The sequence below is a fragment of the Mirounga angustirostris genome, unplaced genomic scaffold (assembly GCF_029215605.1).
Source record: "Mirounga angustirostris isolate CCGP_5_RB_7025 unplaced genomic scaffold, mMirAng1.0.hap1 SCAF_9, whole genome shotgun sequence".
NCBI lineage: Eukaryota > Metazoa > Chordata > Mammalia > Carnivora > Phocidae > Mirounga > Mirounga angustirostris.
The window spans coordinates 132,181,954-132,195,273 of NW_026991717.1; the positions used below are offsets into that span (position 1 = coordinate 132,181,954).

The 13,320-nt window shown below is 35.8% G+C and overlaps 1 protein-coding gene across 4 annotated transcripts in view; it reads right to left on the reverse strand.

Moving 5' to 3' along the window:
• Positions 1-1,527: 1,527 nt before the first annotated feature.
• Positions 1,528-13,320, reverse strand: part of TC2N (tandem C2 domains, nuclear) — a 37,929-nt gene continuing 26,136 nt past the window's right edge. For all 4 annotated transcript variants that reach the window (XM_045901412.3, XM_064571494.1, XM_064571493.1 and 1 more), the window contains exons 9-12: positions 12,688-12,879; positions 9,272-9,386; positions 6,145-6,344; positions 1,528-3,717 (exon numbers count right to left, since the gene is read on the reverse strand). In XM_045901412.3, the coding sequence (XP_045757368.1) occupies positions 3,607-3,717; positions 6,145-6,344; positions 9,272-9,386; positions 12,688-12,879 (618 nt within the window). In that variant the 3' untranslated portion in view covers positions 1,528-3,606. The remainder of the gene's footprint in view (positions 3,718-6,144; positions 6,345-9,271; positions 9,387-12,687; positions 12,880-13,320) is intronic.

Consider the following 13,320-nt stretch of genomic DNA (forward strand, 5'->3'; position numbering starts at 1 on the left):
AGATTCAGACTGAACTAGACTACTGGACTTCCTGGGTCTCCAGCCTTCATGGCAGATTGTGGGATTTCTTAGCTTCCATAAACACAAGAGCCAATTTCTCGTAATTAAAAAATACATATATTTTTAGATATACATACATCCTATTGGTTCTGTTTCTCTGAAAAACCCTACCTAATACAGTGTACATACAGATATTTTATCTGGTACTTCCCTCAATATACCTCACCAAATATCAAAAGGAAATATATATCCTTTGAAATATCTATTACAAAAGTTTCAAAAAAAAAAAAGTATCCATTACTGCCATGATATAAAATGGTGACATTTACTGAAAATTTCTAAAATCCTTAAAAAATAAGTGATGATTTGATCAAACAAACAACAGAAATTTTTGCTGGGAAATATAGTTTCAGTACATTATCAGAGCAATTCACATAACTACTTTCAAGCAGAAGTTCATTTTAGGTTATTTTCAGATCACAATTACATGTTCAAAATCCCACTGGTTCCTTCTTAACAGTCTGGTAAGTGCTGGAACTGATATACTTCAATGATAATTTCTCTAGGAGGTCTGCTAAAAAAAACCCAAAAATCATGCAAAACCAAATGAAAGCCAAATAGTGATGACGTATTTTGACATGGGCTGCAGCTACCCAACTGTATCAACTGGAAAGCTTATAAATAAGCACAATGTAAAGGATGAGTTGTACAAACTATCAGCTATCCATGGGAACCCTTCCATGGCTTCCTCTGGCCAACCAGCATCACTTTGATTCCCTTCTCCTTGTTATAAGTGAGTAAAGGTCAAGAAATGCTTAAGCTGGGGCACCTGGGTGGCTCAGTCATTAGGTATCTGCCTTCAGCTCAGGTCATGATCTCAGGGTCCTGGGATCGAGCCCTGAATCGGGCTCCCTGCTCAGCGGGAAGCCTGCTTCTCCTTCTCTCACTCCCACTGCTTGTGTTCCCTCTCTCACTGTCTCTTTCTCTGTCAAATAAACAAATAAAATCTTAAAAAAAAAAAAAAAAGAAAGAAATGCTTAAGCAAAAACAAAGACAAGTGATTTTTGCTTACCGTCTCATTTTTTATTACCAGCTTCTAATGTTTTTCTCATAATATGAACAGCTATTAACAGAAGAGTGTGTTTCTTTTTATATTTCATGCAAAGCTTCAAAGGAACGACCAGAATATCATCTGCATTCGGTACCTCTTACACCTGAAAAAGGCTTAAGTAAAACTAATTAAAATATTTGGGACCTTAGCTGTGTCAATACTAGCCTAACTGAAAAGTCTTTTAAATGAAAAGGTTTTTTTTTAATTTACCTAGGATTCTAAGACATACAAGAAACCAAGAAATCACACTTTCTCTGAAATTATACATTATATACATATTGCAAAAATATTAAAAATTAAATAATTTAAAATTGAGTTAAATACATGACTACCTATAATAAATTTAGGAATTGAGAGCTTTAATAGAACACAAAAAAAATTAGCCAAATAAAATTCTAGATTTTTTTAAAACAACATCTGTTATTTATTATCTAAAAGCCAATACACTTATTTGGTGGCTATTAAAATAGGTGCATTTCCAGAGGATTTTTAAGGCAGTGAAACTACTCTGTATGATACTAGAGTGGTGGATATATGACATTATGCACTTGTTAAAACTCACAGAATGGACAATACCAGGAATGAACCTTAATGTAATCTACAGACTTCGGGTGATAATGCTGTGTCAATGTATGTTCATTGATTTTAACAAATGTTATCACGCTGGTGGGAGATGCTGATGATGGGGGAGGCTGTGTGTATGTGGGGGTAAGGGGTATCTGGGAACTCTTTGTACTTCCTTCCTCTCAATTTTGCTGTGAACCTAAAATTGCTCTAAAAAATAAAGTCATTTGTCTCAAAGATTTAAAACACTACCATACAAGGTGATTTCTCGTGAAAGTTCATGTGAGTACTGACCAATATGCCATTTTTCACAAATCTAAGGAAAAAAATTATTTCCAAATGCAGTGTTAGAGAGTCCCTGCCAACTGTATAACATAAACCCTAGGGAGTGGAAGCAAAGGACACGTAAACTACGTATATTTTGTACCTTGCGCACATGGTACCTAGGAAAAGAGGAATTGTTTATTTGAGAAAATCTTAATGAGATATGCAGACCATAAGAACTAGAATGAAGAGGATATGCTGAAGCTATACCAAAGTATCTTCTGGCCTAAAATATCACCATCTATCTCTTGGCATCTGTAGAACAAGGTAAGAGAGAAAGAAAAATGGAAGACCATAATCACAGAGCACTTGGTCCACTCATTAGCAAAACTAAAGTCAGACTTTCCAAGATCAAAGATGGAATTCTTTGTTTCTCCAAACAGCTGTTCTTTTTGGCCATAGCTTGAATAATTCAGCCAACTAACCTGACATTATGCCCACATACTGACTTCTAACGAGTACCTGAGAGAAACTGCAATAGAAAATATTTGCGGGGCATCTGGGTGGCTCTGTTGGTTAAGCATCCAACTCTTGATTTCAGCTCAGGTCATGATCTCAGGGTCGTGAGATCGAGCCCCACATTGGGTTCTGCACTGGGCATGGAGCCCGCTTAAGATTCTCTCTCTCCAGGACTCTCCCTCTGCCCCTCCCCACAAAAAAAAAAAAAAGAAAGAAAGAAAGAATTTACTACAATGTGGTTTCTTTAAAATCATGGGAAAATAATGTCATGGATTATAGAACAAATAGTTTATATTTTAAAAAACTAAAAAGAAGGAAATGATTATCATAAAATATTGAACTTGCTAATTAAGCTCATTTAATTCTGCTAATTAGGATGGACCATATGGATGATAATCTTACTCCAACTCCAATTAAAACAAAGGGTAAAATACTTGAGAGAGGAAAACAAAATGTGTATACACTAGGTTTCCAATTTAACTTCAACCTTCTGGTGTTTTCATTTATTCTTGCCAAAATACAGTGTTTTAGATTTGAAGTTTCTTGGAGATAAATAATTTACAAAGTGGCAATATGACGCCTTATGGGTAAGAAATGAGAAAAACAGGGCACAAGTTTTCCCCAAATCCAGAAGAGTTGAAGCGGTTTAATTCATTTTTCCTTTCTGCGAGAAAATATATAGCAAGAGGTAAACACTGGAGTCAAGATCTAATCAATAATGACTAGCACTGAAATAATCAGTAGTAAAGTCTTCTACATTCTAACAGTACTAACAGAGATTTGATATACTAGATTTTTAATATCCAGGTAAAGCTTTAAAAAAAACCCATAAACACAATATAGCAATAACGACCTATGGTTGAAATTCTCATTGATTGTGTAACTTATTTAGTTGCCCCAGCATACTACTCTTTATTTTACTGTCTATTTTGGCAAGTTTTAAAACATTCCCTTTGGATATTCGATATAATTCATCCCATTTTTTAATCAAATTTAATTTTCCATAAGATCCATTATCAATTGTAATTATGACCTCCATAAATACATTGACAAATGTATTGATTTGTCTCTCCTCCTTGGTAGCAAATTGAAATCGTAAGTCTTCTAAAAGAATGTCAAGTTCTTCACCAAATTAACGTGTGATGTCTTCAAGATGGGTTTAATTTGTGCCACTTGATAACAACCTTTTCTGGATTTGTAACTGTCTCTTTCCACTGACTCGCTGCTTCGGTGTGATTACTATCTTCGCTTATCCAAATCTGTAAAGGAACAGTACAATCATTTAACTTAACACGAGAACAGCAACTGAGTTCAGTTAATTCCTCTTACTGATGAAAGACAAGTGGAAGGCTGGCTCACATATTTTTCAATTAAACAATCTTTCCATTTTTCCAAAAATATGTCAAAACACTTAACCTGTTTAGTCACTCTGAAGACTAATGTTATATGATCCAATCCAACTTCAAAACTGGATGTGAGATATTCTAAAATCATTTCTCCCAAAACAGTAATTAGTATCCTTCATTACCGAATAAATCTAGGAGCTCAACTTACAATTGATCCCAACCATTCAAAATCATTTTTGTGAGAATAAACGGAGACTAATCATGATTTAAGTTAGACTCGTAAGAAATGTACATTTTAAAGGACTTTTTACATTAGATAAAGCTGTGATTTTTAACTGAAATCTAAACCATAACTTTAGGTAATAGATATAAATGAACTTGAGAACAAGTGCAGAGCATTATGCAGACATAAGACATCACACCTGCCCAGAGGCAAAGGGGGACAAGGAATATGAAGGCTGAATGCTCACCTCAGCTTTAGCACTAACAGGAATTAACTTCTCTGAGACTCAGTTTCTAATTCTTTTAAATAAAGAAATTGGAGCAGGTCACTGATTTTCAAACTTTTTCCTCTTAATTTCCTAGTCTGAAGAACTTTTCCTTTAAATAAAATCTTACAAAGAACCTAATATATGAAACAGGTAACACCAGGGTTCTTTGGCTAATATGAGTGGGAGACCTTGAGTCTGCATTTGGCTCCCCCACCATAGTGGTTCCTGAGGATACCAGAGAAGCCACAGGAACAGAGAGCCAGCAAGATCCCTTCCAGAATTGTAATTCTTAACTAGACTCTCAACCAAGAAAGTGGAATCACCAAAAAAGTTATCTTGAAAATCACCTGTCAAGGAAATTGCCCATTCCATTCATACATGATAACCGGGGCTTGAGGATATAGGAAAACTTTAACTGAACGCACTTCATAGGCCTCAAGACCTTGAAAAGTATGCTACTTATACGAATTCTTGAGTCCAAATTCCTTCCCAAATAGGAATAAATGAAGAACAAAACTATAGATTTTTTATACAAATATTTTAAGTAAAATGCATGAAGAAGTGAGTCAGTTATTATCAACCTTTGAATATTCACATATAATTTGAGGATTTCATGTAAACTGCTAATAACATCTTGTTATCAAGCAAAAGCTTTTAAACCAATAATGTATATTTTAGAATTTAAATGGAAATCAAACAATCATAATTAAGATAAAAGATAATGGACAGCTACCATTAATCTGCTCAGAGTAAAAGAAACTACAAAGGAAACAAGTCCCCATAGGATTGGCAAGTAAGCAAGTGTTATGTTGTCTTACACAGACTACTAAGAATTTTTTTTCTTTTCATTTTTTTTTTAATTTTATTTATTTATTTGAGAGAGAGAGAGCACATGAGAGGGGGGAGGGTCAGAGGGAGAAGCAGACTCCCCGCTGAGCGGGGAGCCCGATGCGGGACTCGATCCTGGGTCTCCAGGATCACGACCTGAGCCGAAGGCAGTCGCTTAACCAACTGAGCCACCCAGGCGCCCCGGACTACTAAGAATTTTTAAATAGAGTAATCCAGACACCAAAATCAACTATCTAAATACCATCATGACCACTGCCAAAACTAATGTTTTCTAGGAATTCGAATCTAACATAATTCAGTTAATAGCATACAGAGTTAAACACTAAACTGAACATGAAACAAAATGAAGTAAGTTGGACATCTGCAGCCTTAAAAATTTTGATTTAAATAATTAGTGTTCGAAATAAGAGAGCCAGACAAACCATAAGAGACTCTTAATCATAGGAATCAAACTGAGGGTTGCTGGAGGGGTGGGGCCAGGGGGATGGGGTAACTGGGTGACAGGCATTAAGAAGGGCACATAATGTAATGAGCACTGGGTATTCTATAAGACTGATGAATCACTGACCTCTACCTCTGAAACCGATAATGTTATATGTTAATTAATTTAATTTAAATTTAAAAATTATATTAAAAATATAAATAAATAAATAAATAAATGGTATTGGATAGAGGAAAAATAAATACTTAGCATTAATGCCATTAACCAGTCAATGGTATGGAAAAACTGATCTTTCTTATAGTATTTATAATTGAGAAGCTCAGAAACAGACTTATTTTTAAGATAAGAAACCTAACTGCACAGAAATTCCAACTATTTGTATGAAAGCAAAATCTGACAGGATTTCATTTTTGTGGCAACATTAAATTTTAATTTATGATGCTGTAGAAGTTTAGTCTATTCAACTTCAATTTTACCCTATATTCCTTTTGTTAACCAACTGTTTCAATGCACAGAGAAGTTCAAGGAAAGAATTCAAGATAGAAACTCACTACTAACCTGCCCCACAAAGTGTCTTCTTCTTACAGAGCTCCGGCTATAAAGCTTGATGAGAAAAAGGATTTCTTTTTCATTTTGTATAAGTGGAAAAATCATAGTTTCTCCCCACTTTACTCTTCCACTGGAGGCCTTCAGTAAGCGTGTCTTCTTCTTATAAATCAACTCTCCTGAACTAAACATTCCCACCTTCACAAAAAAACCTAAAAAATAAGATATTTGAGATGTAAAATTTTATTTTAAATCCCATATAAAGATATATACCTATATATTGTATTTGGTGTGAAAATATATAAGCCACTTACAAAGACCTGATGAGCTACCGTCATAACAGTAAAAATGCTGCTAGTAAACTTTATCATTTTAATCACGCTTTACAAAGGACGACAGCGACCTCAAATGAACTGAATCTTCCTCTAACCTCAATGCCATTAAAGACTGGAAATTGCAGGCATACATAACAATCAACAGTAGGGGAGTACACACTGAAAAGTATTACACAACAGAGAGGGGCCAACTCTTTGGACAGTGGGAGGGATTTACTTCCCAATTTTATGCAGGTACAACTCTCTGCTTGAGACTCCAGAAGTTAGACATAGGCCTGCTAGAGAAAATCTATTCTTTAAATTGAGATGGAGAGCTTCTAGTAATAGTTGTACGAACTAACCTTCCCATAGATAACAATTATAAACTCTGGGAAAAATATATTAAAAAACAAAACAAAACAAAAAAACCACTGTTCAAGACATTAAAGACTGACAAACGCAGGAAGAAACTGGAGGAGTGTCAAGTCTTAAAAGATGGTAACCGCACTGGCTAACGTTCAGGTTTATGCAGCTTTCCACCTTAGCATCCTCCCCCGTCTGGCGGACACACGGGGCCCACAGCTCAGGCAGAGAGTGCAGTCTGACCAGTTTGAGTCATCATGGGATAGAGCTGGAACTGCCAGGGCAGCAAGAAAGGCAGGAGGGAACTCCCAGAAAGGAGGGGGCTGTAAAGTGAGGACCTAGACGGACCATTAGATTTACAAAATGCAGATCATGGATAACCCCAATTAGCAGTGTTGATTAAAGAAAGACACCTCTTAATGTAATAGACCACATCTGTACTGACATCCTTGTTTCCTACAACTAACCCGATGTAGTCCTGGTAATTTATTCTTTTCATGCCAAGTTGGATTTTATTTGCTTATTTTTATTTTATGATTTTTCCATCTATCTACATAAGTGGTAACAGTCTATAGCTATTTTTTCTATGCACTGTCTTTTCTGTTTTGATATTGAGAATATGCTCACCTCATAAAGTTAGTTTTTCCATCGTTTCTCATGCTTTGGAACAGCTTATATAAAATAGGAATTCAATGTTCCTTGAAAGTTTGGTAGACTCCACCAGTAAAATCATCTTGGCCTGGTGCTTTTATTAGAGGCAATTCTTTAACTACCTACACATGGTTATCATTTTCAGCTGTTCTCCCTCTTCTGGAGTGAATTTCAACAGTTTTTTTTCTCTCCGAAAATCAGTTATTTTATATAGATGTTCAAATGAATTGGTATCGTTTTAAATGGTATTATCTTATTATCGAACCTCTTCTGAATTTGAGATGTTATCCTCTTCCTTGTTCATGTTTTCTTTATTTTTTGTTCAATCCAGCTTACTCCAGGTTTGTCTATTTCGCTGATCTTTTCAAAGAAAAAGCTTTTGGTTTTATTGATTATGTCTTTTGCTGTTGTCTCCATAATTATCAACTTCAACTTTACCTTTAATTCCTTACCTCTACCTTCCCTTGTGTTTGCTGTTGTTTTCCTAGCTTCCTGAACTGAATGCTCAGTTGCATTTATTTTCAGTCTTTGTAGTTATGGTGGACATCCATTGCTTTGGCCTGCCTCCCAATATTCTCTCTTCTTGTAGCAGAATAAAGGAGCACTCTTACCCCACTCTTAGCCCTCCAGGTTCAACTGACCACAAACCCCAGCTCTAGGAACAGCCATGTGAACCAAGCCTACACAACGCAAAGTAGAACCCTTCTTGTGCCCCAAGGCACAGGGAAGGAAAAGTGTTTCAAGGTTTGTGTTTGATATTTTCAGTTTTGTTTTGTTTTTTTAATTAAGTTTCTGGTTAGCAGAACATTCAACGAAGGGCGAACCAGAGAAAGGATAAATTATCTAGGCTGATGAAATATATCAGACCGTCCTCTGGACACTCAACCTATATTAACTAATGAGATCAATAAGGAATATCCATCAAATGGATAAAAACCAAGCGAGCATGCAGATGAATGGATAAAGATGATGTGGTGTGTGCACACACACACACACACACACACAATGGAATATTATGCAGCTATCAAAAATGAAATCTTGCCATTTGCAATGACATGGATGGAAATAGAGGGTATTATGCTAAGCGAAATTAGTCAGTCAGAGAAAGACAAGTATCATATGATCTCACCAATATGAAGAATTTGAGAAACAAGACAGAGGATCATAGGGGAAGGGAGGGAAAAATGAAACAAGACGAAACCAGAGAGGGAGACAAACCATAAGAGACTCTTAATCTCAGGAAACTGAGGGTTGCTGGAGTGGGGGGGGGGTGAGGGATGGGGTGGCTGGGTGATGGACATTGGGGAGGGTATGTGCTATGGTGAGCGCTGTGAACTGTGTAAGACTGATGAACCACAGACCTATACATCTGAAACAAATAACACATTATATGTTAATAAAAAAACAAAACAAGGGGGGCCTGGGTGGCTCAGTCATTAAGCATCTGCCTTCGGCTCAGGTCATGATCTCAGGGTCCTGGGATCAAGCCCTGCATTGGGCTCCCTGTTCTGCGGGAAGCCTGCTTCTCCCTCTCCCACTCCCCCTTGCTTGTGTTCCCTCTCTTGCTGTCTCTCTCTGTCAAAAAATAAAATCTTTAAAAACAAAACAAAACAAGAAACCAAGCGACCATGGATTAAAGTAGGCACAATGGCTAAAATTTGAAATCTAATAAAGTAATTTTAAGTTAAAGGTATTTAAGTTAAATAACAAAAGTATCTAAGATTTTAATGTCCACTATTAAGAAATGTAGGATAAACTACCTTTTAGTAATATTTTCTGAAGATTCCATTTTGAACCACGGATATACTTACTCAAAGTGAGAGGTGTTGAAGAGCTTGGGAGGTACTGTGCCTCGAGAATTTGTAACTGAATTCTGCTATTTACGGCTTGAAAACAAGTCCCCAGTTGAAGTTCTGCATGGCAAACCTGGGTATCAAAAAAGTGCCATTTGAGAATTAAAAATAAGGTTTTGGGGACATTTCAAAAATTCAGAAATAAAGAGCTACAGTTAGAAGTTTTGAAAACACTGCTTTTTATTGACACACAAAGCTATGATCTAAAAGATGGTTAGGATAAATGTCATGAATTCTGTAAATATGAGGTACTCACTTTTCATGGATTCTGAAAATCCAAGTCACACCTACATCCTTGATCCTTCAAAATCAGGGCAGTCAAAAGACAATTCAAATTGAACACAAATTAAATTCCTAAGCAGCTGTACTAAGGAAAATGTCACCAAAATAAACACCAAAAAAGCACACTTCCAAAACACTTAAATGTAGTCACTTGAATTATTTTTAAGAATACACAAACTACAATAAAAAGTTTCCAATATGAAAATCACCATTATTTTTCCTAATTGTAGACATGACAGTAGGTGCTACCCAACTCAGAAAAAGGATTACTACAAGGAACAAATGTGTGGGCTAAGAGCTGAATTACTATGCTGAATGACAGCCAGCCAAAGAAGAAAGTCAGCAAGAAGTGAGCTAGTGAAAGTGATGAGGCAGTAAATAATAAGGAAAAGGTCAAAGAAAACTTGAGGCAAACAATGAAATGAAGGAGATACAGAGAAGGGAAAAGTTAAAATAAATTAAAGTCTTTGCTGGTTAAAAAAAAAAATGCTCTTGTTCTCAGCATTTAAAAAAATAGATTAAAAAGGACATTACTTACTGTTCACAAAACAAGGAAACTATGGATAAAATGTTTCTATTATGGTTTTGTACCCATAATGTGATCATACTTATGAAAATACCTAATGGTGGCAAAAACTTCCCTCAATGTTACACACTCGTAGAGCTCACTCTCACCGAGCAGCATTTGGCAAAGGGTTGGCCATTCCTAACTTGCCAGTGTCATTTTGGAATTCAACTTACTTATTCAACTTACTTATTATGTTCCAGGATATTAATTTAGATCATGAAAAACTATTCAAAGTAGCTGTCAATCTCCCAATCACCAAAAAATTAAAATTCCAATCAATCAGCAGGTATATATTCAGTGCATTTTTAATGGGCACAAAACTGTGGAAGATATAAGATATGATCTCTGGTCCTGAATAATGTATCATTTTTCAAAGAAAAGAAAACTTTCTGAGCCTTCCTAGAATTGTTGTTGAAAGTGACAAGTTAAGCATAATTGGAGGAAACCATGATCTGGTGATGTTGGAGAATATCTCCTTGGCGGGAGCGATATACAGTCGAGCTAAGAGAGCCGGTCCTGGAATCAGTGCTTCTGTTCAAATCCTGGCTCACCAACTACCAGCTGGAGGAAACCAGGCAAGTGCTTCAATGTGTTGGTCTCCACGGTAGGGATAACAAGAGCGGAAAGCTCCTAAGTTTGGTGTGAGCATTAAGTCACCTAACACCACCTCAGCTGTGTGGTTAAGGGTAAATACCAGCTATTTCTGCCTGCGAACCTCTTCCGCATTATTCAACACAGAAATCTGGGTTCTCAAATAAATACTTCCATTACTATTTGTCAAGGTCAACAATTCTGTACCAAGGAAAACATTAGCTCTACACGAAACTTCTGCTGTTTGTGGTGACATAGTCGTCAGTGTGTAAGTCTGGCTCTGTCACTTTCACCATCAGAGTATCAATTTTCCTCCTTGACACAGGAAACAAAGCTTACTATTTTTGCATTAGCCAATAAATGAAACATTCACCCTGAGTAACATAAATTCACCAGTCCAGTATAGCTCTTCTTTCAGGCCATCAATCTTTTTGTATCCCTAGCACCTAGCACACAACAGATACACAAATGTTTGTAAGACCTCTAATACATGAAATAATTTGGTGGAAACTTAGCCATAATCATTTATTCAGATTCTCCAAGGCAGATAAGATTTTAACATCTCAATTCCCCAGAAAATAGCTTTGCTAAGTTATCTTTTGATGTACTCTACTAGTCTTTAAAGTTTTAATATATGAATTATCCACTTGAACAGCGCATTTGTGCCTTCTGTAAAATACGGTTGCAGATTACTGTCTACCAAGCTAATTTCAAAGATGCAGGTGACAAACTCCTGTCAGTTACAAAGCAAATTTGCTATATTTAAACAGAATATAAAAATAATCTAATATAGCATGCTTTCATTCATCATTTATTCTTTCATACCTACCTATGTACCAATACTCAATGCCAAGAATATCACAGGCCCTTACTAAGCACAGTAAAATATGAAGAAAACAGATGGAAGCTTGAGCCTAGTTTTGTTTAAAACAAGTAACTGAATTCTAAGTTGTAATAAATGCTGTACAGAGAACACACTGGAGATGGAGACAGAAAATAATACACAAGAAATACCTATTAAAAATGTCACTTCTTGATCAATTAGAGAAATCTTTTGTTTTTTTTATTTTTTAATCTCTAATTTAATTCCCCTCTAATTCAGTGGTTCTCAAGCCAGGCTGCATCGTAGAATCACCCAGAAAGCTTCTGAAAACTACAGATGCTTCCGGCCTACTCCAGCTCTCCTCGCCCCCTACCCCCACAAAATTCTGATTTAATTGGTTTAGGTGTGGGCATGTAAAGCTCCCCAGGTGATTCACTTAAAGTTATATTAAATATTTTTGAAGGCAGGTAAAATATAAATCCCATATAAACTTAAAGTCACATATAGGTTTGACCTTATAGAAGCTTATGACTGATTTCTATAACTGTTAACCCTGACACAAAACTATAGAACTAAATTATTAGGGATTTCTAAACAATTTAAAGACAGTCTTCAGCTGATTAGTTAAGAGAATTAAAATCAGGTCTCAGAAATCAATATGCAGTACAGATAGATAATCAAGTTCTTTACCAAAACAAACAAACAAACAACACCCCAGCTGTAAGAACCTCCATTTTACCCAATTTATGGACAAATATTTAGCTTACTCATGCACCTTCCTAATCTATTTTAAGGCAATCTCTGAGTTTGGAGTTTATGATTCTTTCTTGCTATTCCTAAATTATCAGCTAACTAACTTCAGGATTATTCTCCCTCAAGTGTGAAACATTTAAATAAAATGTACTAGGAGAAGGTAACCCTAAGGTTATTTTGCAATAGAGAAGGCAAAGGGTCTCTGTTAACCTTTTATCAATTACTTAAAAAGTATTATTTAACAATGACATTATTATTATTATTGCTTCTTGAGAGCCTTCCTGATCCTCTAGTGTATTCTAGTGTTCAAATTACACTCCAACCAAAACTCACCCACAAAATAGTTCTATCACTTACAGAAATTTTTGAAGGTGGCATTATATCCAAAGAGTAATCCATTTCCTGTGTGCTGAGAGTTCTTAGTGATAGTGAGCATTCTCCGATGGTTTTCTTCCTGGGAGTCTGGGTTTGAATCTTAAATACAAGCCTTACAGTTTGTAGGCTTTGGAGTTTAATAGCAAATACAAAAGTTTCCATAAATTCAATAGTCTAAAAAAAACACAAGAAAATAATAAAAAATATATAAATAGAAGGACTGAAAAAAAGATACACCGATACAAAAGAAACGAAGGGCGCCTGGGTGGCTCAGTTGGTTAAGCGACTGCCTTCGGCTCAGGTCATGATCCTGGAGTCCCGGGATCGAGTCCCGCATTGGGCTCCCTGCTCGGCAGGGAGTCTGCTTCTCCCTCTGACCCTCCTCCCTCTCATGCTCTCTGTCTCTCATTCTCTCTCTCTCTCAAATAAATAAATAAATAAATCTTAAAAAAAAAAAAAAAAGAAAAGAAAATAACATTTTATGATCTAGGAAAGGAAGATACAATTTTTTTTACAACAAAAAAAATATTTTTCAATGTAACTTAAAATGACAATGACCATGAATTGTTTTTCCAGAATTTATCCTGAATATTGCCTTTCTTAATTTCACAAATC